The sequence below is a fragment of the Ruditapes philippinarum genome, unplaced genomic scaffold (assembly GCF_026571515.1).
Source record: "Ruditapes philippinarum isolate M1 unplaced genomic scaffold, ASM2657151v2 ctg917_1_1_1_1, whole genome shotgun sequence".
NCBI classification, from domain to species: Eukaryota; Metazoa; Mollusca; class Bivalvia; order Venerida; family Veneridae; genus Ruditapes; species Ruditapes philippinarum.
The window spans coordinates 1-25,218 of record NW_026853925.1 but is presented as its reverse complement, the minus strand read 5'-3'; the positions used below and the strand labels follow the sequence as shown (position 1 = coordinate 25,218).

The 25,218-nt window shown below is 32.2% G+C and overlaps 2 protein-coding genes across 2 annotated transcripts in view; one reads left to right on the top strand and one right to left on the bottom strand.

Annotated features, from left to right (window-relative positions):
- The window catches only part of LOC132738384 (two pore channel protein 1-like), a 43,180-nt gene extending 28,139 nt beyond the window's left edge, over positions 1-15,041 (top strand). Inside the window, exons 12-25 of the mRNA XM_060725876.1 lie at positions 54-163; positions 1,021-1,087; positions 1,787-1,831; positions 2,762-2,884; positions 3,617-3,689; positions 4,677-4,781; positions 5,295-5,366; positions 6,062-6,151; positions 7,827-7,918; positions 8,549-8,664; positions 9,784-9,874; positions 10,969-11,090; positions 14,144-14,221; positions 14,372-15,041. Of these exons, the coding sequence (XP_060581859.1) occupies positions 54-163; positions 1,021-1,087; positions 1,787-1,831; positions 2,762-2,884; positions 3,617-3,689; positions 4,677-4,781; positions 5,295-5,366; positions 6,062-6,151; positions 7,827-7,918; positions 8,549-8,664; positions 9,784-9,874; positions 10,969-11,090; positions 14,144-14,221; positions 14,372-14,479 (1,292 nt within the window). The 3' untranslated portion in view covers positions 14,480-15,041. The remainder of the gene's footprint in view (positions 1-53; positions 164-1,020; positions 1,088-1,786; positions 1,832-2,761; positions 2,885-3,616; positions 3,690-4,676; positions 4,782-5,294; positions 5,367-6,061; positions 6,152-7,826; positions 7,919-8,548; positions 8,665-9,783; positions 9,875-10,968; positions 11,091-14,143; positions 14,222-14,371) is intronic.
- Positions 15,042-20,443: 5,402 nt separating this feature from the next.
- LOC132738383 (dCTP pyrophosphatase 1-like) lies at positions 20,444-24,421 on the bottom strand (the record flags this gene model as incomplete). Its single annotated transcript, XM_060725875.1, is given in 3 exon segments — positions 20,444-21,370; positions 23,329-23,363; positions 24,311-24,421. Coding segments are annotated over 3 exon segments (364 nt in total), but the record flags the coding sequence as incomplete, so codon positions are not given.
- Between the last annotated feature and the right edge of the window lie 797 nt (positions 24,422-25,218).

Below are 25,218 nucleotides of genomic sequence, written 5' to 3'. Positions count from 1 at the left end.
GTATTTTTCTTGTCATATTTTATTCATAGTGTGTAAATATTATTAATTTACAGGTAGAAAAGATGGATATTTGATGTTTAAAGCATTGAACACAAAAAAGAATGGTAAACTGAGTTTAGAGGAGTTTTATGAGATTTACGATTTCTGTGATCTCAAATGGAAGGTAAATAGCAAAATATCAAATGTTCTTTTTTTCGGTCTGTTTTAAACCTGCTGAGTAATGGATTTGCCAAACTTATAATTTGGAACAGTCCATTCAAAGTATAAGGGATACCATCATTGAGCTGCACAGATGTGTATGAAGGTTGGCCTGGCTTCATACTGCTTGCAAACTGAATCACTTTCAGTCCCTGAGCTGATTAAAAGTAAAGTTATAGTGGCAGAATTGAGGGTTTAGAGGAAAGTTTTACTAAGGATAGTTTGATTTTATGGTATCCAACATTTTGTTATCAGGTATCTGTAGTTCATATCTCCCTTTCTGAATTTATTGATCTTGATCTGGTTCACTGACCTTTGACATCTTTGAATGATCCATTGTCGGTGATGATTATTATTATTTAATTGTATTTATAATGTGTTTTTATCATCAGGAACTCATCAAAACAGAACTATACTCCCTGTGGCCACCTGAGCTGAAAATAGAAAAAAATCTTTGAATATTTGTAAAATAATAATTTCAGGGGTCATTGCCAAGCTTTATATAAAAGAGTTTTCCTTGAACCTTTGTGAAATATATTGATGCATAGAACTTCACTTCTCTCATATAAAGTCATGCTTTAGCTTTATACAGGCAATATTTTGTAATGTTACTAGGTAACATTTTGCTACTAATATTCTTTTTCCACAGATTTTTCTTACACTGGCTGAACTATTTCTATGACAGTTTCTAAAATCATACAGTTTAAATGGTTGTAGTTTGTAACTTATGTTAAAGAGCAAATTGATCAGGTTCTATTGTTCACAGTATTGGATATATATATAAGTCTTATATACATGTTGTAGTTCTATATTTTATTGCAGTCTACGTCTGTAGAGGAGGAACTTTGGTCATCTAACTTCAGACATCCGTGTAACAAAATATTTAAAGGTATATATTTCAAAGATATAATTTCTGTAAGCACACAGTAACAATTTTACAGTTTAAATACTGTTTTATCTAGAAATATATTAAAATAAATATGTATATAGCAATTTATGTTACTGCAATTTTTTAAGTTATTAAACAGTAATCAAATATAAAAGACTGGGAATGTTAGTTCAAAATCATCATATTTGAACAATGCATTTGTTTGCTTTTAAAATCTTTTAGATATTGGATATAACAGCCTTTCTGATTGGACAGTCCCATAGTTGACTCATCTATGTCAAAGGTCAATATTGTATTACTCAGCCAAAATGTATTAAAAGATACAGTTTGGTGCAGTTTCAGTTACAGTTTTTGCAAGACATGTTAAAAAAAAGAAAATATAAGGTATTCTTTTGTAAATGATGCCCAGAAAATTGAAAGTTATTCAAAGAGTTGTTTTAAACAGTATTTTGATTTTATATATGATTACTGTTTGATGATTCAAAAGATTTACAGTAACATATAAGTGACGATTCGACTCTCATGAGTAATCATCAGGGTTATAAAAGGTATGTAAGGTTCATTTCATGTTAAATTATTAATGTAAGCATGACTTAAGACTAATTGAAAATTATAAAATCAAAAATATAGGTGAGTTGGATGGCCTATAAAGATTAAGTGAAATTTATACATGTTATTTTGTGTGTGTTTTATTTTCAGCATTATACTGGTTTGCCACATGGAAATGGTTTGATAGGGTGATTTGTAAGTATGCAAGTAGTTAAAATATCTTTATATATGTATCATAGTTCATTTTAATTAAACTTTTTAAAGGTAGATGCTTTTTGTCATGCAGCTCTTCTTAAGAAATGTGTAATCAAATATTGTTTCTTTATTTAGTCCTGTTATTTCTGAAATTTAGCATTTAATTTAATTAAGAAAAAAATAGGGTCAACATAACGAAATCATGATCAATGCAAACAATCAGGGTCAATGTAAATAAAATCATTTTCAATGTAAGTAAAATTAGGGTCAATTTAAACAAAATCAGGGTCATTGTAACAAAGTCTGGGTCAATGTAAATAAATCTGGGAGAATGTAACAAAATCAGGATCAATGTAAAAATTCAGGATCAATGTAAAAACCAAATCTGGGTCAATGTAACTGAATTAGAGACAATGAAAAGGAAAATCTATAAGAGTCTATGAAGATGAAATTAAAGCCAATGGAACTGAAAGAGCCATTGTAGGTAACATTAGGGTCAATGTAAATGAAATATGGGTCAATGTAAAATAAGAAATCTGAGTTGCATTTCAAAACAAAATTAGAGTAGTGCAAAAGTGTTTGGGGTCAAGGTAAACAAAAGTCAGGTTCAATGTAAACATGAGTGTAAACAAAAACCTAAGGTCATTGTAAACAAAAATCAGAATAGTTTACATCAAATGAAATAAGAATCATTGGAAAACAAAATTGGGATCTGTACACAAAGTTAAAATCAGTTAATTCTAAGGATAGTTACATCAGTTTGGATTCAAATGAAATTAGGATAACAAATGGGAGCTGTACTCAAATTTTGAATCAGTTAATCCTAATTCTTACTATTTTGTGAAAATGGGGCCTATATATAGTACATGTATATCCTCCTGTATAATTGTATGACAAAGTTTTTGTTATAATATTATTTATTTATTGTAGATTTGATAATAACAGCCAACTTTGTATCAATCCTGATAGAGACAATACAGTTCTCAATGAAGGGGATGTCTGTAAGCTCCCATACTTACAATCTCTCCTATACATCAATAGCTTTTGTGTGCAGTAAGTAACACTTACATTTATTATTGATATTTATACATCATTATGTGACCACCTTTGTTCAGTGTCATTGAATTCATATCAACTGTCTTTCACACCGTTTTGTATATTTTACTAGATTCATGAAATGTTTTTTATGCCCCTGGAATCTATAAATCAGAGATAATGGTTTTTGTCATTGACCAAAAGCTCAAGGTCGTCACAGGGGCATTGTGTTCACTCAAACATAGCACTTGCTTCATCTTACTGTATATTTGATAGCGGTGCAAAAGGAAAGACTGGGCATACCTAACTATGTTGCTTCTTTAAATAAAGTCTAAATTATTATTATTATCTTTGTTCACATTGAGTAAAAGGGTAGTCAAAAACAACGCAGAACTATATTGGGATTATCAAGTCTTACTGGTTCCCCTCTGTGAATTAATTTAGATACAAGGTGGCACCTGAGTAGATTCACCAACCTACTGTTAGGCTTTCTGGATAAGTTCATCAATTAAACACCCTGGTAGGATTTGAACACCACAGTAATTTTAGTGGCTACTTTAATAAAATCAAATAAAATGTTAGGATTATAATGTATAAGTTAAAAAGGCTATCAAGATGTTAGACTTATGGAATCATTGAAATATTGATGATGCATGATAAGTACAATGTAGAAGATTTCAATTAGAATGGAAAACAGTTGAAAAGTTTCTTGTATGAAATTATTTCCTTCATTGTTTCTATTTTCTTCAGTTTATTGTGTGGAAGCAATGATAAAAGTATTGGGAAAAGGCCCACTGGAATATTTTACAAATGGTTGGGACTTGTAAGTATGAATTATTTGCATTGTTTTCATGAAGTTGAAAGGTTGATATAATATTCATAATTTGTGAAGGCCCTTATTAACATTTTTAGAGTAACAAAATGCATGTGAAAAGTGTAGTTCAAACTTGTGCTCTCTGGTGTTCAAACTCACATAAACCACTGAACCAAAGAACTGATTTCTTTGACTGATACAATTATTTAAGACAATTTTGGTAGATATGTGCAATATGGTATTATGAATGTTAGGTTAATATACAGGTATATTTGGCAGGTTTGAAAAGTTGCTAAAACATGTATATATTCAGTTTTATATGTTATAAAAAAGATGCCTAATGCACCAGAAAATATCTTGCATTGTCTTGAACTTAAACTTAGAGCTGCATACCGCCAGATGAGCCAAAATATTTCAAGAAAATCAACCTTAGGAAAAATGTAATAAGATTTTAAGAAAAGTAAACATATTCACCACTCAAGAAATAGTTCACATTTAATATGCACATAACAACTGCTTTTGCAGTATTTATCACCATATTTCTACTGTGTGGGGCAATTTTTGCATATTGTGACCCATTTTAGTTATTTTCATAGTAAGTACTGTTTGCAATGTGTAAATTACTTTCTTTGTTCACTTGACAATATTTTAATGTTTTAATACATTTTAAATTTTTTCATAACATTAGCATGAATCTGGAGGCATGCTTCTTTAAGACCTTCACCTTACAATCTTGGAAACAATTTAACACATAAATGTACATTTTAATAGTGTTTTTCATAAAAAAACAAGATAGGCCCAAAATGTTTAGCTGGTTTGGGTAAATCTTCTCATTTAGGGGAATTTTAAAATTTGAATAGGGACTTTTCAAAACTTTTGTCCATGTTTTATTTAACTTCTATCATAAAAAAATCACTTCCAACATAAAAAAATCACTTCCAACAAAGCAAATTTCCTTTTACTACATTATGACTTAGGTATGATTAATGGTTTCAGGTTTGATTTTCTGGTGACAATTCTCAGTCTGGCAGGTGTGTTAGGGGAAGCATATTATGACAGCTTCTATTATGTAACTGTGCTACGACCGTTTAGATTACTGAGGTAAGAACTGTCCTAATTCAGAGCTGTAGAATTCTGTCTCTTTCTTGTGACAGATCTGGCTGCCATGCCATACAGCCCACTTAGCTCAGTAGAGAATAAATAACTGATTTGCAATTCAGAGGTCATTGGTTTGATTCTCTGGTAAGGCAAAATTTCGCTATGACAATAAATCTTTGACATCAAGTCTAATGGTCATTTGTTTGTAATGACTGATTCAGAGATTACATTGAATTAGTAATCTGTCACTTGTGGAGAAAAAGTAATTACAAACTTAGTTTTCAAGCAAAATAAGTAGGTAGACTAACCACTAAGATTTGACCAATTTTTTTATGTAGAAATTGGCATTAATAAAACCCAGACAAACAAATAAAACAAACTAAGGTACGATATTGCTAGTGCTAAACTTTTTTCTCTTCTTTTGCATATTATTTTAATGTTATGAAACACCAATGATGTAATTGATTGTAGATAAAATGGATTGTTTTTTAAAACTTTGTATTCTTATTTTTTTAGATTATTTAAGATAAAGAAAAGGTATAGAGACGTGCTTGGTACATTATTCATGTTGATGAACAGATTATCAGGGTTTGTATCTCATTATCATCATGAATGTATTACGATATTTCATAGATAAATAATCACTTGTTACATAGTTTTTACCATATTGTTGATGTTATAAGACTTTGATGTTCAAGTCATTCTGTATTTGCAAGTTTCATTAGCTCAGTAAGGAGACTTGGAGGATACTTTATCACCTTAGTGCAATAACTGGTTCACTCCTATTAAATTTAGAAGGACTTTACCTGTTATTGCACTAAGGTGACAATGTGCAGATCTTAGATGCATGAACTTATATCCTCTGCAAGGCACAAGTTTCATAGTCAGTTATGGTTTTTTAATCCTATAGTATAAGTTAACCAATACTGCTCCAAATAATTGATATAGGAAAATTGGAAATTACTTCGGGGGAAAAGGTGTTAGTATTGGTATAGAATCATGGATGTTTTGTTGAGGTAATTGTCAAACAATTGACAACTGAAATACTTTGAACTGATTAAATGCATCAGTATGAAAGATAGACCCTGTTAACTATAGCAATGATTGTAACCAAAGACTTTGTTTTCTATAATGTGAGAATCTGTCAAGTTATATTCCCAGGAGGTCAGTGATTTTACCAATGTATGCTTGTAAGAATACATGCAGTTATAAAAGTAGATGCTATAATAACCTTTTGAGTTACTTGATACACATTCCTCAAAATGAACTACATTTTCTTTCAGATTGGTCATTGTGATAATATTGGTGTATTATTTCTTTGCCATTATTGCTATGGAAGTTTATCTGAATACTGATCTTACTAATTGTTGCAAGTAAGTTTTTATCCATCAGTTACCATAGAGTTATTGAGATCAGGTAGGTGAGATAGTGAAGTGAGATAAGATGAGTGAGATATTGAATGAAGTAGGGTGTCTGTGAGGTAAGATGTGTGAGATATTGAGTAAGGTAAGGGGTGAGTGAGGTAAAATGAATCAGATAGTAATCACAGTAACGTAAAAAGTGAGTGAGGTAAAGTGAGTTTGTGATTGAGGTACGGGATAAGTGGGGTGAGATAGTGATTTTTAAAGGTAAGATGAGTTATGTAATGTGAGAAAGTGGGTGAGGTATTTAGGTGTGTCAAGATGAGTGAATAGTGATTGAGGTAAGTGAGTGAGATAGTGATTGAGGTGAGCGAGATAGTGATTGAGGTAAGTGAGTGAGATAGTGATTGAGGTAAGTGAGTGAGATAGATAGTGAGTGAGGTAAGTGAGTGAGATAGTGATTGAGGTGAGTGAGATAGTGATTGATGTAAGAGTGTGAGATAGTGAGTGAGGTAAGTGAGTGAGATAGTGATTGAGGTGAGTGAGATAGTGATTGAGGTTAGTGAGTGAGATAGTGATTGAGGTAAGTGATTGATGTTAGTGAGTGAGAAAGTGAGTGAGTGAGATAGTGATTGAGGTAAGTGAGTGAGACAGTGATTGAGGTGAGTGAGATAGTGATTGAGGTAAGTGAGTGAGATAGTGATTGATGTAAGTGAGTGAAATAGTGATTGAGGTAATTGAGTGAGATTGTGATTGAGGTGAGTGAGATAGTGATTGAGGTAGGTGAGTGAGACAGTGATTGATGTGAGTGAGATAGTGAGTGAGGTAAGTGAGTGAGATAGTGATTGAGATAGTGATTGAGATTAGTGAGTGAGATAGTGATTGTGATAAGTGAGTGAGATAGTGATTGAGGTAAGGTGTCTCTCTCAACAGTTTTCAGTGATTAAAATGATGATGTCTTCTTGTAACAGGGGGCTAAGCTCTACTTTAAAGTGCTGCTTGGTAAGGGAATTAATCAGCAACTTCATAAAATGGAGGCTGACATTCTTACACTTAGCCATCACTAGGTTACAAATAACCATTTCCAACTATATGATTTAGTTTACACAGAAATTAATTTACTTTGTGTTGGAAGCTGTAAGTTTGTTGAAGCAGAATATATTCCCGGAACAATCCAGTACTAAGCAATAACTAGATTTCTTAGAAATAAGGAAGTACTTTCAACTTATTCACTTCCAAAGAGTTCATTTCCTGAACTATCACAGTGTATATTTGTGTTGACTAAACAATGCCATTAGTTTAGTTAAATTTTACCCACAATACCTGGGTTGTGACCAAAAGGCCCCATAAAGAAGTACTGAGGTCTGAGAGTATATGTATAATGAATGTGTTAAAATGAAACAAAATCAACATAATGCGTTTGCGACCAGCATGGATCCAGACCAGCATGCGCATCCGAGCAGTCTTATCAGAATCCATGCTGTTCGCTATCAGTTTCTCCACTTGTTATACCTTGGTTAGCGAACAGCATGGATCCTGATCAGACTGCGCGGATGCGCAAGCTGGTCTAGATTCATGCTGGTCGCAAACCCATTATGTTGGTTTTGTCATGGCTTGGCTCATTTGAATATTTACATTGTTGGTAGTGGTATTAAATGGTTTTATGTTCATGCTTTTTTTTCTTCAGAAACACAACTGTGGAATCTTACTATGCAAAAAGCAATGTGACTCAGGGTTATTATTACCTCAATAACTTCCACAATATCTTTATATCAGGAGGTAAGCATTGGCAAATATTTCATGTGTGTATTTTGCTTGTATAGTTTCTGATTTCCTGAAGTTGATGAAAGGTTGTTTTTTTTTTACTCACTTAATAATTATTTCAGTTCTATAAAGACCTTATGACATTGCATGTTTGTAACATCACTTTTCATTGGATAATCATGTTTTTGTTATTTATATATACACAGCTGCTGTCAATTTTTGATGGATTTTTCCTGTAAGGAATTTTGCAGTATAATATATATACATGTACATGTATTTGCTATTAAAGATTCATAGTATTTGCAGTATAACTCAAGCTCAGTGGGAATGGATATATAAGATTACAAACAGAAGAATAAAAATGCTGAAGTTATGTTAATTTATATGAGCCGTGTCTCGACAAAATCAACATAGTGGGTTTGCGACCAGCATGGATCCAGACCAGCCTGCGCATCCGCGCAGTCTGATCATGATCCATGCTGTTCGCTTACCAACCCTATAACAACTAAAGAAACTGATAGCGAACAGCATGGATCCTGATCAGACTGCGAGGATGCTCAGTCTGGTCTGGATCCATGCTGGTCGCAAACGGACAATGTTGGTTTTGTCATGGCGCGGCTCATAATAATTTTCTTGTATTTTTAGTGACATTATTTGAGCTAACTGTAGTAAACAACTGGTATATTATAATGGAAGGATATGCCCACCATGTCAGTGAATGGTCACGATTGTACTTCATGTGTTTTTATATAGTCATGATGGTAAGGTATATTACAATAAGTTATAATACAGCATATCTTACCATTTGATAAGATGGGGCGTCCGTGGCTGAGTGGTTAAGGTCGTTGACTTCAAACCACTTGCCCCTCACCAATGTGGGTTCGAATCCTGACAGGGACTTGGATTCTTTCATGTGAGGAAGCTATCCAGCTAGCTTACGAAACGTCGGTGGTTCTACTCAGGTGCCCGTTCGTGCCTGAAATAATGCACGGAAGGCCACCTGAGGTCTTTCCTCCACCAGTACAGCTGGAACGTCGCCATATGACCTATACTGTGTCAGTGTGACGTAAAACCTGATCAAACAAAAAAATTTGACAAGATAATTACCCCTTAACTTGCTGGAACAGAAAGTAAGCCTTAGGTTCCAATAAAGAGCCAGATCTTAGGTATTTGATTGGTCAGAAACTGTCACAGACTGTACATTGACCAATGAAAATCCTGACATTTCAGACAGAATTCTGATAAAAGTTTTATAACCTCAAGGCCAGGTTCTGTCCATAGAAAAGGGCAAATGTGACACTTATAAAGTTTAATTATTGATTTAAGAGCATGTTAGACCCTAAATATGCCAGTATAGTCACATGAAGAAAGTAACGTCCAGTGTGAAAATATTTGTCATAAAGGTAGCAAAATGTAAACAAAGTAGTATTTTGACTTCTGTACAAAATTACTGTAAATGTACTTTTTTCCAAAAAGCAACAGTAGCAAAAGATGAGGCAGGTACATGACCAATGAGTTAAATTTTGGAAACTATAAAGTGACATGAAAAAGTTTTTGAAAGCATTATTTGGGTTCAATGGGGCTCTAAAAATTACCAGTGTTTCTGTAGTAAAAAGGGAATAAACAGGATATATCTTACATAATATACCATGATCATTAAAGTAGATTGCAAGAATTCATTATGTGCTTTGCATTGTTTTTAATATGATCCTGACTGACATTCCACACATTGGTGTCCCTCTGGTGGTCCGTCATTTTCTGTGCTGGTAATAATTTGCACCTGACCTACAAACAATCAAATACGAATATGCCTGGATAAACTATGGTCATATGTAAAATATGTTTGAAAAAAATAATTTCAATAATTGTTCTTTTGACAGGTGGTGATGAATATAGTTGTAGCATTTGTACTCGAGTTGTTTTTATTCCGGATTACATACAGACGTGCTATGCATCTAGAGGATATTGATGGTGAGTCTACTTTTACTTTATCCTATTTTTATAATTAATTAGTATAATACATATCCAGGGTGTCCATGGCTGGTTAGTGTGTGTGTGTTCTAAGTTTATTTAGGGTCCATCCACCCTTTCAGGCTCTTTGAGTATGACCCTCCCTGGACAAAAGTCACCAATCATGTCCTTAAATAGTATTAAATTGCCAAATGGTGACCTTTTTTTTTTTAATCCAGTAGTTCATTAAATATAAAAATATGTTATTTCTTTTGTGGCTGGTTAGCTTTAAATTCCTCAACACTTGTAATTATTAATTTATAAATCAACCTAACTGAATTTTTCTCATGTGAAGAACTTGTATAGCTGGTAGTTTAGTGTAGGTCAGTAGCTCCACCCAGAGTTCAAGGGTTTTCATGAAGGGCATTGTAATATTATATTGATTTTAGCATTAAACAAAGTAGAGCTTAATATAGTAAGTGTCTATGTGTATTAAACAATCCCAGCCCTCACTCCCCACCCCAAAACAAAAAAATACCGTAGTAATAATAAAAAAAAAAAAAAAGAGATCTAAGTCTCATAGTAAGTTATAGTGCCTATTTAAGTTAATATTGCAGGCTATTTGATTAAATGGAAATTAATGTAACTGTTTATTTGGACATTTATAAATATGGTTTGTCATCTTTTGAATAAAGCACTCTTTTGTTTGGTGGTAAATGCCGTAGACAAAGAAAGTATATGTCTGTTACAGAATTTAGGACTTCTTTTTAAACAGAAGACTGCTGGGATATGACTAAAATGACAGTTAAATAGATGATATGCCTCAGTAACAAAACAAAACTTAAATCTCATATATTCAGGCTACAGTGTTAGCTAATTAATAAATTAACTACATGTGTCTAGGGAGTAAAAGTCACTGATATAAAACCATTTGTTCCCAAATGGCGATTATAATAATGACAGATGTCCACTCCTGATTGAAATTCTGCTGGGATGGACACCTGAAAGTTTCTCTCCACCAGTAAAGCTGTGAAATTGCCACAACAAATGCCAGTGTGCCATGACAGTGTGAGATAAGACCCAAGTGTAACATGTGTTGTTATGTATTTTTACAGATCATTTAAAGTTAACAAAGGAGATAAGCTTGAGTGTTGATGAGAAACATATGTGTGATCAACCAGACAGTATTATGTTAGGTGACCATATCTTCAACCAGGCTCACTCCCCTGACATATCTGTAAGTATATACCATGGATTTGTTTACGAAACATATCGGTCTCAGCGGTGTTTTTATAATATATTACCAGTTTTCAGTTTTGATGTGTAGGAATTAACCACGAAAGCCGTGGGCCTGAGTGGTTAATTTTTTCGCATCAAAACAACAAAACCGGTGTTAAATAGCCAATAAACATCGCTCAGACCGATATTATTTAAGAAATAACATCGGCCTGAGAGGTGTATATCGGCTATTTAACATTGGTTTGGAGTTTTGATGCGTAGGACGACAAAACTGGTGTTAAATAGGCGATATACACCTCTCCGGCCGATGTTATTTCGACTCTAACAGGATAAAATAAGGAAAATCACTAATGTTATTTTTCAAGCGGAAATAACTTCCAGTGCCGATTTTCGTATAACGCTGATCGTTTTTCGCACCCTACTGTTGCAAAGATATAGAAATTATCAAACAAAAGAAATAATAAGAAAAAAATGTTATTTTATCCAGTTTTCAACAATAAAAACTTACGTCGTATTGTGTTTACATCTGTGTCCAATTTATCATTCTTGTATGTACGAAATAACGTCAGCTTGTTTATGAATGAGTTGTTTACTTAGGATGACGTCATTACGCTGCTCACTGATTGGCGCCGTTTTGTTAAAATATTTATTAATCGATATGGATCTAATATGTGGTGTTAGTGTACATGAGATATTATTTTAATATTGTATGAAAAGAAAAAATTAAACGAACTGAAAATATAAATAAAAATGCTTTTTATTGTTGCTTTAAAATGCTTTGAAAACTACACAATTGAGGGTGAAAACATAACAGCGCATATACAAGTAGTCCCTAACCGGTGTTTATTGGCAGTTTAACACCAGTTTTTTCCTTCTTTGTCTATAGTGACAAAATCATGTGAGTGTTAGAATTTGATTCTAATACGACAAAATAAGAAAAATTTTATTGCTTTTTTTCCAAGCAAAGATTACTTCTGCTGCCGATTTTCATATAAAGCTGTGTGATTTCGCACCCTACTGTCGCTTAGATACAAAAGAAATAAAAAGAAAAAAAAAAATGTTATTTTATCAAGTTTTCTACAATTTAAACTTACATTTCAGACTGGAATGTATTTTGTTTACATCAGTGCTCGATCTTTCATTCTTGTCCGTTTAAGGTAGTACACCCCTAATGGGCACTATAAGGAACTGTTAAATTGACAACATAGGACAGTTATATGCCTTAAATGTCACCTGTATGCAAAATTTAAACAAAATTTACCGTGTGGTTTATGAGTTATGGACATTTTTCTGAACTAAAACTTTGCCATTAGAAGGGCTTTTTTCAGAAATGGGGAAACTCTAAATAATCTATAATATCATCATTATGAAAAATGTTTTTCTATTGCTCATTGTTCAGAAACAAATAATGACATTTAGGTAACAAATTAAACAAGCCAAATGATTGTTTTTAAACGAAATGTTTTTAAAATGTAAAAAAATGTAATCCTACTCCACCCACTTTTAACACTTATTTGACCATTTCCATGTGTAAAAAGCCTTTTTTAAAATATCCCTAAAATTTTCAACAATTAGGGGCTGTTTTCAAAGTTTGCCTAAATTTTCTTTAATGTATATTGGTTGGTCTTGCAAAATATAAAATACTTTTACCGTGTAGTTTTTATTTTATTAAACTTTGAAAATATCTGGTATCATATTTGCTATTAAATTTGGCATTATTTAGTAAATAAATACCTACACAATTTTTTTTAATTAAAATTAAGCATTTTTTTCTTCCATTAGGGATCTGAGAGATTAATAAAAAATGTTAAAAAGAAAAAAAAAGTTGCCCCTTCTCGGGGTTGAACCCACGCCCCTCGGTTTCAATACACTTTACAGTGATTCTAGAATACTCTTCAAAGTGGAGATAGTGCATTAGGGGTGTATTACCTTAAAATGACTTCATTCTGGCACCTTTAGTTGTATACTTATTATGATGTCATTACCGTGCTTAGGAATTTGTGCTGATTTGTCTTTAATCATATAAGTTTTATTTATGATCTGATATGGATCAAACCTGCGGTATTAATGTGAGATATTATTTGAACATTATATGAAAAGAAAACATTGCAAGAAGGGAAAATATCAATGAAAATAGGTAACCTTATGTTCAACCGGACTCATTTATCTAAAATATCCGCAAAAGGTATATGTATATTCAGTGGATTCCTGATATTAACAGAACACATGACTTTGTCCAGACATGCTCATCTGACATAGAAGTAAGTACAGTCAAACATGTATTAAGTGACTTCCCAAGGGAAACACAAAATATGGTCTCTTAAGACAAAGCATGAGAAAAAAAAGTAAGAATTAATACATGACATATCTCTTTGGCAGTTGGGAAGTTTTTTCAGCTTCAACTTTAGGATTAATTTAACTGCTGATAAAGTTCAAGGTCAATTCAATGCAGTCTAAATATCAACAGCAAAACATAAACACAATCTCAGTAGGGGTGGAGAGTTGCATTGTTCTATTGCTTTTATTGGATAATACACGTCATGCGTATAAGAAACTTCATTTGCATACGCTAAAAACGGTTTGGAAAATTGAGTTTTTCACACTTTTGATTATTGACACATGTGAAATCACGAGGCGACTTTCTCTACAAACACAAACACTTTACAGGTGAAAGTGGTCGTTTGATGAAAAGATTGGCCCCAGTTAGCGAACTAATTAATAGTCGCCGGTGGCATTGAGCAAAAGTCGCTGAATACATTAAAGGTGTATAGAGAAAATGAGACGGGGGGGGGGGGTGTCAGGGAACAGGGGAATATACAGTGGTTGCATAACACAAGTCACTTAATGCACATTGTCCCATGGGCAAGTTAGACTGTATTTAACATGGTTTTGTTATATAAGCATAATAGGTGGTCTCTGTTTAACCAGACTCATGTTATGATATAGACAAATAACTAACTTAATTCACATTTTGAAAATATTATGCTAATTTATCTTAATGTTGAATACCATTATGAAGTGCCTGTTATAATTTAAATTTTGTATTTTCAGACACCTTTGTTATATAGAGGGGAGAGAACTAGAAGTAAAGAAGATTTCAGCTTGAGAATGTATCAGGATGAAGTTATGGTGTGTATATGTTATTTTTCTCTTATTTTTGACCTATGATAGTATACTTATCATAATTTAATAAGTTTATTTTACTATTTATTTACAGGAGTATTTCACCAATATCATAATTTAATAAGTTTATTATATTATTTTACCATTTATTAACAGGCTTGGATACAGGAGGAGAACCACGAGAGGGAGGACGTCATAAGTGGACTGGAGGAAATGAGGCGGCATCGTAGATCAACTGCTAATTCTCATAATGGAATCATGTGATAGTATGTAGACAAGAGGCGGAGTCTTAGATCACAAGAGGTGGAGTCACAGATTATCCACCAACCCTTATATTGGAATCATGTGATACTGTCTAGATAAAAGGTGGAGTCATAGATCATCCATCAACTCTTATGGTGGAATCATGTGATATTATCTTGATGAAAGACCCAGTCATAAATCACTGTTTAACTCACATAGTGTAGTCATTTGATATTATCTATGCAAGAGGCGGAGTCATATATCGCAAGAGGTGGAGTCATACATTATCAACTAATCCTCTTAATGGAATCATGTGATGTTATCTAGGGAAAAGGTGTTGTCATATATCAACCACCAACTCTCATATTAGAGTCATGGGATATATAGACTGAGTAGGTGTCATGGATCAACTACACACTTTCATAATTGAAATATGTGTTATTACCTGGACAAGAGGCGGAGTCATAGATCATCCATCAACTCTCATAATGGAATCATGTGATATTATCTAGACAACAGTCGCAGTCTAGATTAACCATCAACTCTCATAATGGAATCATGTGATATTATCAAGACTGAGCCATAGACAAAAAATTAAACACCAACTGTCATAATGACATCATCTAACATTACCTGGTCAAGAGGCGGAGTCTAGATCATTAACAAACTCTTATACAATAAAGTGGAGAGGGTTTTTTTGTACTGAATGAAGTACATGTATTTCTATTATAATTTTATTGATTGGACTATTTTAATGTAAAATTTATTTCTTATCTGTCTGATTGAAGTATCCGGTTATATGTTATGAAGTTGGAAATAGCTGTTAAATATAATATTTATTATAATAACAGAATGGATGTACAGTTGTCATGCATACAGAAGTAGCGAGATAATTAGCTCTAACATAGTTGAATTATGGTGCTTTACCAAAATAATCAAAGAACTGATAATCATTTACATGACAACTCTACGTTTTGAAAATAAACAAACAAAAAAAAATCAAAAATTGGAAGTTGAGAAAATGAATTCTTGCCATTAAATGTAGTGTGCCTTTCTTTGCCTTATTGTAATACTTAGAAAGTTATTTTTACAAACCAGATTATCAAACTGTTTGTACACCTGGTATGAGATAAACTAAGAACTATGTTTTGCTTTGTTCAGTGTAAATGTTACAGAAGGTATAGATTGAACACATGATGTTATGTCTTCCTTTGCTCTGATTTATAATTAGAATTGTTATTACATAATTGTTAATTGATGAACTTGAAGCAGAACACCTGAAAACTTTAATTTTTTTGGATAGATTGTAAGTGTAGAAATAAAGTGATTTAATTGAGAGTAAAACTCATATTATCTGCTGAAGTCATCACTTACTTGTTAAAAGGGGAACAAAGTCTTGTTAACCCTTTAGAAACAGGGTAGAATTTTGATGATAAAAAAGTAACTTTTGCCATTATATATATCATATACCAGTGGTAATGATTTTATACCTGTGATAATGACTGTATACCAGTGATAATGACTGTACACCAGTGATAATGACTGTATACCAGTGATAGTGACTGTATACCAGTGATAATGACTGTAAACCAGTGATAGTGACTGTAAACCAGTGATAATGACTGTAAACCAGTGATAGTGACTGTACACCAGTGATAATGACTGTATACCAGTGATAGTGACTGTATACCAGTGATAATGACTGTATACCAGTGATAATGACTGTAAACCAGTGATAATGACTGTATACCAGTGATAATGACTGTAACTTGGTGAAAATGACTGTAACTGGGTGAAAATGACTGTAAACCAGTGATTATGACTGTAAACCAGTGATAATGACTGTATACCAATGATAGTGACTGTATACCAGTGGTAATGACTGTATACCAGTGATAACGACTGTATAGTATACCAGTGACAATGATAATGTGACAAACAACTAACAATTAGAAAAGCGGTCAAACTCGGCATACCATTTTATTACCAAAAAGTAATAAAATCTTATGTCGATTGTGCATATTCTCTTCCTTAATCTGTTTCCTAAGACAAAACAAAACCCAACAAAACAGAAGACTTTTTACAATATTATTAACAAGACAAAAAAGCAAGTGTGCTCACTATATTGGTTATAAAGGTAAAGCGGCACAAAGTACTAGTTGCTTATCCAATATGTCCCATATTTTTAGAAGAATTATCTTGCTCCACTTGAATCATACCACTTTTAGTATTTTATATGATTTGTAGTTATGCAATAACTTCTTGTATTTTGATGAAATTTTGTTTTACTTTTTAACATTGTTACTTTATTCTAATTTGTTATGAATTTCAAAGCGGAAATGTGATATTACTATATGCATGTGATAGTTGTACTATTTTATATATATCTTCTCTGTGAACGACAGATGTGGTGTTAAGTTCATGTCTGTGTATCTGTACAAAAATTGCATTATTTTTAAACGTCATTAAGAGGTCATGTTGACCAATGGTTTATTCTCACAAGTGATCAAATCTGCTGTAAATTATCCGAGTTACATGGTATTACAAGAGTTATTGCCCCTGTCTTGCTTACATTATTGTCATATTATAGCTTGTTGATAATATTATGTTGAATTCACTCATTTTGTAAATATTTTTGTTTTATGAAATTTTTTAAAGTATCTGCATGTAATGCATATTTACCGCTAGACTGTACAAAAAAAGATTACAGCCTTAAAGTGACATTGTGCTCATTTTTCATTGTCAAGTAGAGATGAATTGAGTTTTTTATCGTTTATGCGAAATATATTAATTACAGCAAAATGAAATCTTACATTTGTTTTCACATGTCCACTCACTGTATTACCTTTAGATGGGCATAATGTCACTTTAAATGAGATTGTATAGTATTATATTGATATATAGGACAGAGGCTATTTATTTAACTGTACAGAATTAAGGATCAAGGAAATTATACAAATGTCAATATGCAATGATACCTTTATGGAGAATTAATTTTAAAGACTCAACACGACATGTGTACCCCCTCTATATCTTGTAATTCAAAATTGTTGTTTATTTAATTTTTTAGCAAGTTGTTATATTGTGTTACTGCTTCCTGTTACAAGATAATGTTTCTGACTAACATGCTGTGATATCTAGTGCACATGACAGAACAAATCTTGTATACATGGAAAGTTTATCTGAATTAATGAATTCTTTAGAGAAATATAGTCTTTAAAGGTTATTAAATTAAAACAATATTATGAAAGAAGAAAAAGATGTCTGTCATGCAACAATTTTTTTTATGAAATTGAATGTATAGTGGTTAATATAACCCATTCTTGCATATCAGACAGGATTATCTACTGTTTACACCGGTGCTACAAAACCCTGTCTTACACCCCCCATGTAAGACAAGTCGCGTGCTTTAAATGACGTCATTGCTGCTCGCCTTTTATGAATGAATTGTGTTCTTAGGATGACGTCACTTAACCGTTATGAATGAAGCTGTAAGTTCATACGCTACTATTAGAAAAAAGTGCGTAATGAGAATATCAGTTTTCGTAATTTCTGTTCTAAAATAATTGATATGTAATATGCAAGAAAAAGAATTAAACACCGGCTGTCGGTGCAGACGGGAATATCTAGCTCTTGGGTGACTGTTTACGGCGGAAACTCGGCAGAGCCTCGTTACCGCCATAAACAGTCACCCTCGAGCTAGATATTCCGGTCTGTACCGGCAGCCGGTGTAAGATTCTTATAGTGTCTAATGCACATGAAAAAAGTATACCTGATTAAACATTGTACATGTATATAATGCAAAGTTAATTGGATTGATGAATTCTTTACAGAAATATAGTCTTTAAAGTTAAATAAAAACATTATAATGAAAGAACAAGGAAAAAGGTCCATCATACAGTTTTATATATTTACAGTTGTTATGATTTACCAGAATATTTAGCCAGTAACATTTTTCCCTTAAGGTATAATTAGTTACAATTGTTGCATAGAGAAGTGCTTGCCTATTATATGGAACATAATTGCAATATTTGATCCTTGTGCTATATACGTTTCCCTGTATTTTTACAAATGAATAAAGATTCATATTATTTTAAAGGCCCATTCAGCCCCAGAAATGTTTTTGTTTTTTAAAAGATTTTTTTTTTAAATATATTTTTGATGTCTTGTTATAATTCTGAGGAAGTGAGTCATGTATAGCTTAGAGTGCATATTGGGTGTTCTTCGTAAATAAGAAAGCTAAAAACGAGCGGAGCTTGCAAAGCGACTGTAGCTTTCTTATTTACGAAGAACATCCAATATGCACTCTAACCGTCTTAGTGCTCCGCCCACTTGCGTTTTATAATATAAAACCTCCAGTTTATATAAAATCTGTTCTATTAAGATTTGTAACCTGAAAATTTGAAAAATCCTCGTTGGTGATTGGCTTAAAAAAATTGGGGAGCACTAACTTTGGCTTCTGTTACTTACTGGCAATTTTAAAATATGAAAGTCAAATTACTATGTAGTTTACATTTTGCTGCTTTTATTACAAATATTTTCACATTCTGAGCTACTGTCATCAGGTGATCAATATGCATCTGACATAATCTAAAAACATTATTTAAATGTTAAAGTCTCATGTTTGCTCTTTTTAATGAAGGAACAATCTTCTTGTTTCTGAGACATAATGTGCCTTTAATTTCTTTTACAATAATTTCCAGAAATTTCATAAATATCTGCTTTTATTCACATTGTTTTGTCAGTATTGTAAATTAAATATGCAAATAATTTGTCATTATTTTATTTTGTTATGGCTTAACCATGATATTAAAACATTGTTATAAACAAGAGTACCCAGTGTTCAGTAATCACATGGTGCAATACTCACATTTATAGTGACTGTAAGATGTAAACATAGTTGTTATGTTTGTTTGTCATAGACAATATATTGTCATATATTACAATACCATTTTAAGAAAAATAAAAGAAATTTAATTTTGTATATATATCTTGTGTGAAGTTTATTTTATCATTATCAAAGTGTTTGTCTCCATAAGGGACAGAAGCTGTGGCGAGTTATATAGTTTTTCCATACAAAATGTTTTTACACCTCTGGTAACATTTACAATCACTTAGTAAGAAGTAAAGTACACAACAGCCATAACACTCTTGAATTTTATCATGTTTTTTTCTCTTCCCCTTATTAACATTAGCGCAATGGCATCACATGCAGTGCTCTTTTTTTACATATAAAGGAGCAATACTTCTAGCTTACACTCAGAAGCTCTCTGGTCCATCTAAAGTGCCTTCATACAAGTATCTGATGAAATGCAGTCTTTATCAATATAGCTCGAAATTCTCTATGACCATTCAGGTTTACACAACTATGACAATTGGAGGATGACTTTTATTTGTTACTTTGAAGTTTCAACTTCAGTTACTTTCAACACATTTAAATTTCAACACCTCATATAATGTAGATATGACAATTCCCATGCAATGACTTTAGAATAGCATTTTAATGCTATTATATTGTAAACGAACTAAAGACATTTCAGGACTCAGAAACATAATTTCATCAATTGACTTAATTAAATAGGAAAACTTTTCCCGTCATTATCTAGCAAAGCTTGCTGTTAATACTGCTGATTTTTCTGCCCTGAAGATTGTCCCATTTCTGACTAGTATCATAATCTGACCAATGAAAATGTACTCTGTCCATAGCACAGGAACTTGTGATATCAAAGCAGCAAGTTTTTCTGAGACAATTTGATTGAAAGCATGACCTCCGAAATCTCATTTAGATCAGATCATCGTTTTTGTTACGTTACTTTTCGTTATGAGGCCAAAGGTTCTGGAGCGTTGGTTAGGATATGATGAAATGGCTTTTCCTCCAATACTAAATAAACTGACTGATATTGACTGATGATACTTTTGTTAAGACAGGCAAGTTTGAAGTAATATTCAATGAATTGGCAAAGAATTATAAACTCACTCGAAGCCTCTATTCAATTTTATTCAAAAGTCATTTATCTATAAATGACAAAACACAACACATTAAACATTGTGAAATACTAAAAAAGTGCCGTTATTAAAATTACAAACCTTTAATATCAGCATGTTTAATTTATACAGAAAAGAATTTTGTTAAAATGATATGGAAAGTGAAAGCAAAAATGTTTTAGAAACTGGCAGATTAAAATTGATCAATATGTCAAATTGCATAAAAAATGAGTTAAATTGTCAAATTAACTTCTGTAACACAAACAAATCATTAAAAAATAATGAAAAAATATAATAGGTACAAATAATTTACACATTCAATAAATTTGGAAAATACATAAAACTTGATCTGTAAAATTTCAATTACAAAAAAAGAAGAAAAAAACAACAATTACAACACAGAATTGTTTCTCAAACACTGAATTAAACTAATGTAAAATTGTTGAATTAAATTTAAACAAGGGTCTGTTACTCTTGTATTACATAAAGTACATACTAATTCTTATTCATGCAATCAAGTTACATCAATGAAACAACATAATGGTCAATATATGTTTCCCTGAAAAAATTGCCTGTCATTGATGAAATGCGGCTGTAAAATTTTCCCTTGAAACAAAAACAAAACAATTAAGTCCAACATTTGCATCTTCTGCTAACAAGGGAAACAACTCAAATAATCACATTTTCCTAAAAAACAAATTTTTATTTATCATGTTTGTTCAGTTGTATCCCCATTACTCTGATATTCTGTGTATTTATGACTTTTACCATAAACTTTATCTGCTGGATATTTTAGCCCATTTTGTTCTATTTTCTTCAGCACAGAACTAGGAAGGTCTATATGACATTTCTCAGCTAGACGTATAAGATACAACAGTACATCACCCATCTCTTGTCCAACATGTTCTTTTTCAGCATCTGTGAAGTCTAAAACCAGAAATAAAGAAATGTTTATGAACCTAGCTATGATGTACAATGTTCAATGTAATATCTACAAGAAAAGCATTGATGCAAAGCATCAAAGGGCGTCCAAACAGCAGGTGCAGATGAACTAGTAGATATATGATGACAAGATATTCTTATAAACTTTTCCATGGTTCATTGGGTTTTACCAGAATTGTATATCACTTTTGAATGAACGGACGAAAGACATTGTTCATTATTTATAACTTTGATCGGCATGCTAGAAATTAAAATATTACTTGTTATTTCTTTATGATCGTGGTTATTAATAGCAACGGATATACATGTATACAATCATTTATAATCCATATGTGTAACGCATGATCAACACCATACTTGTGTAATTGTCCCTTATTATGTTATTGCTATTAACGAGGACCCCCTCTTAAGGTATCTGTTCACACTAAGTAACAATATGACACTTGTTATATTACCATGTAGATCATGTTGAGCATAATTGTTTATTATACAATAAATGTAATTTCTATTTTAATAAAAAAAAATTACAGATTTTATGAATATTGTTTTCTTTTCTTTTTTTGTGTGTGTTTTATGCGCTATTTTAATACTGAGTTTTTATGTTTACTACTATTTTAAGAATTCAATTGTCATAATGATCGACGATTATAAGTCAACTTAACTGGAAAAAATCAGTAAATCATTCAATTTATAATATTGTTTATTCTTAAACCATATACATGTACATTTGTATTTTTCTTTATCATTTTTTAAATTATCAACCAATTGAATAATTCATAAAATCTGATTTGTAACTTTGAATAATTCCTCGGAATCTTTACTAAACACGAATAACAAATTATATAAAATGTTTTAAAGTTGATAGTGTCATATTAATGCCATAAAAATGTACATTTTTTTCTCAATTATTGTACATATTTATTGTTTTTATCTCATATAGATAAAATATAACATGCGATTTGTGTTGTTGGTTTTTTTTCGACTTGTATGTTTATGTATAATAATAATCAATAAATTCGAGAGTTGATCTGTGTTTATTAATTATTGTAACCAAACTAAGTGACAAACATTCATTTTGAAAAAAAGCTTATTTATCTGTAAAATATTTGTTCTGTTCTGTAACGATATCTACTCCAAAACCGGGAGAGACCGGAAATAAACGTGTGGTACTATTCGCCGGTCATTAGTAAATCCCGGGAGAGACCGAGAATTACCGATAGGAGTACATCCCTCTATAAATAGATTTTCGGAATATTTAGGTCATCAACTCATCATTCTATTAACAGCTTTCGGAATAACATACCATAATAACCCACTGTGTACTACAAAATGATAAGCAAAAATACCCCGAAGAGCGCGATTTATTGACGGAAAAGGTTATTTCATTTGAAAATGTTTGCATTGCGAAATTCTCCAGTTCGCCATTCATTGTACATATCGCGACTAATTAATAATCAAGCACCCTCATACCGATCGGAATGATCGGCTTTTATTATTGGCAACTATAAAAGGCTCGAGAAGTTGCTGTCGCCCTTTCACAAAATCTCATTTCATTCCAATAGGCGCCGCGCTTCGGCGCGGACGCCAACAATATGAAACTGAGTAATAATATTACATTATGCTTTTTGTTGAATAGTTACATAAAAGCAACATAGACAAAGAATCATAATTCAGCAAAAGTGCTTTCCTTGATAGTTAACAGGTATTTCATTAATATGATTATAATTTTGCTTTTATGCATTATACTTTTTTGCCATGCCTTACAGATAAGTGCAATCATACGAATAAGTGCATAAAGATGAGAGGCATCATAGTGAATTGTCATAATCAAGGTTGTCTCTATAAAACTATTGCTCCTTCCAGGATTTGCTCCTCAATTCTGAAGTTGACAAACCTTTTATTCCCTTTATTGAATTAATTAAGCAAAATCTTCTGTAACATACCTGGCAGTCCTTCTTTCACCTCCCCTTTCCACTGACTGAAATAAATTTCAAAATGTTGAATTACATTTAATTAGTACTGTCACCTTTTAAATAAACAATAAAAAAAGTATCAAAATTTGTAGGCACAAGTAACTGCATTTCATCAGGCCCAATCTTTGTTCTTAGTCAGTGGGAAAGGAAACATAGTAGGAGATCTCTGTATGGATTGAAAACAAAAATAATACATGAAAAGACTTTGTTTAAATTACTTTTTTCATGAGAAGCAAATAAAAGTGCAAGGATTTTCACATTCCATCGTACAAGCTTTTGTTTTGGTTGCACCAACACAGTAAAGGTCATATGGCATCTTTCCAGCTTTACTGGTGGAGGAAGACCTCAGGTGCCCTTCTGTGCATTATTTCAGGCAGATACTAAGGGAACTTGAGTAGAACCACTGATGTTCTGTAGGCTTAAGTTGGATAGCTTCCAACAGATTCAAACCATCAGTGGTGAGGGGCGAATGGTTTGAAGTCAACAACCTTAACCACCCAGCCATAGAAGACCCACAGCACAGGCTTAAGCTTTTGAGAAAAAGAAAAATATTTTGAAGAAAATAAGAAATTCACATTGAATTTGGTAGTGAACAAGTTCTCCAAGTTACAAGCGAACATGATAGTGAACAAGCATACCAAGATCAAAGTGTCAATAACTTTAATAGTCCTGAGGTAATTGCTCATAACAAATAGCTAACCAGGGCAAATAAATAACAAAGGGTCAATAACTTAACAGAAAATATATATACTATATAGGATCTTATTATCTCCTCCTTTTAAAAGAGCATCCTTGTATGATAAGTGACATGTTAAATAGTTTCTGAAAAAAAAAATGAACCAAAACCAAAAGGTTAAATTTAACAAAGACACCGGTCATGACAAAAGCTTCATTTTTTCCCCAAAAAAGTAGAGCTAAAAAGATGCATTAATGACAAGTCTAATGAACTTACAATATTTCTGCTAATTCACCAACTTCACCGACCAGAGCTAACAGCAAGTTTCTTGGAGAATGGTACTGATCCCAGTTCCTGTCAGCAGCAAATTTATTCTGTTTCTCTCGTCTGTAAATTTATATATAGAACTTTAATGCTAATATAACTGAGTTTGACTTTCTTTATCAAACAAAACAAGAAACAAAGAGGTACAGGATAGCTTTTTGCCTATATATGTATGTTTACCTATCAACTTATTGCTATTCTACGACAGTCTACAACAGTCATAATTTTCAGCAATGCAGAGTAGGTCATTTGGTCACATTCAAGGTCATCAAAGTTCTAATGAGTTAACTGGCTGAAATTTGACCTTTAACTGTGACATTGACCTTGTAGTCGGGCTATTGAAATGAAGATGTTTAATGTGATAAAGATTTAACTCAAGTATCATTGTTATCTCTAAAGTAGTTCAAATATAGAGGGGACAAAACCTTGCAGGTTCAAACCTTTTAAGGTCAATTTTAAAAAAGAAAAAAAAAAGCTACAGTTATGTTGTCACTGACATTGCTGTCCTTTCCAAAAACTTTAATGATGATCATGCTGCCTTCATGCTTGGTCACATGCTTTTTTACATGAATGAGCTGGGGCACTTTGAACAGAAATATATGCAAAGATAGTTAAGAAATATACTTCGAAATAAATTGAAAATCATATTTTTATGCTTTTCTTAGCCCGATTTGAGTAAAAAGCGTTTAAACGCTTTTCATTTTGGGTCAGTTTTTTACAATTTGAATAATTATTCTGGATAAACAAGGTATGCAAATGATCTGAAATTTTGCACAAAGATTAGTGTTCTAAACCTGTATCAAATGGTACATTTATCTGGACAAAATATTTTCAGTGCCATCATGTCAAAAAACCTCAGT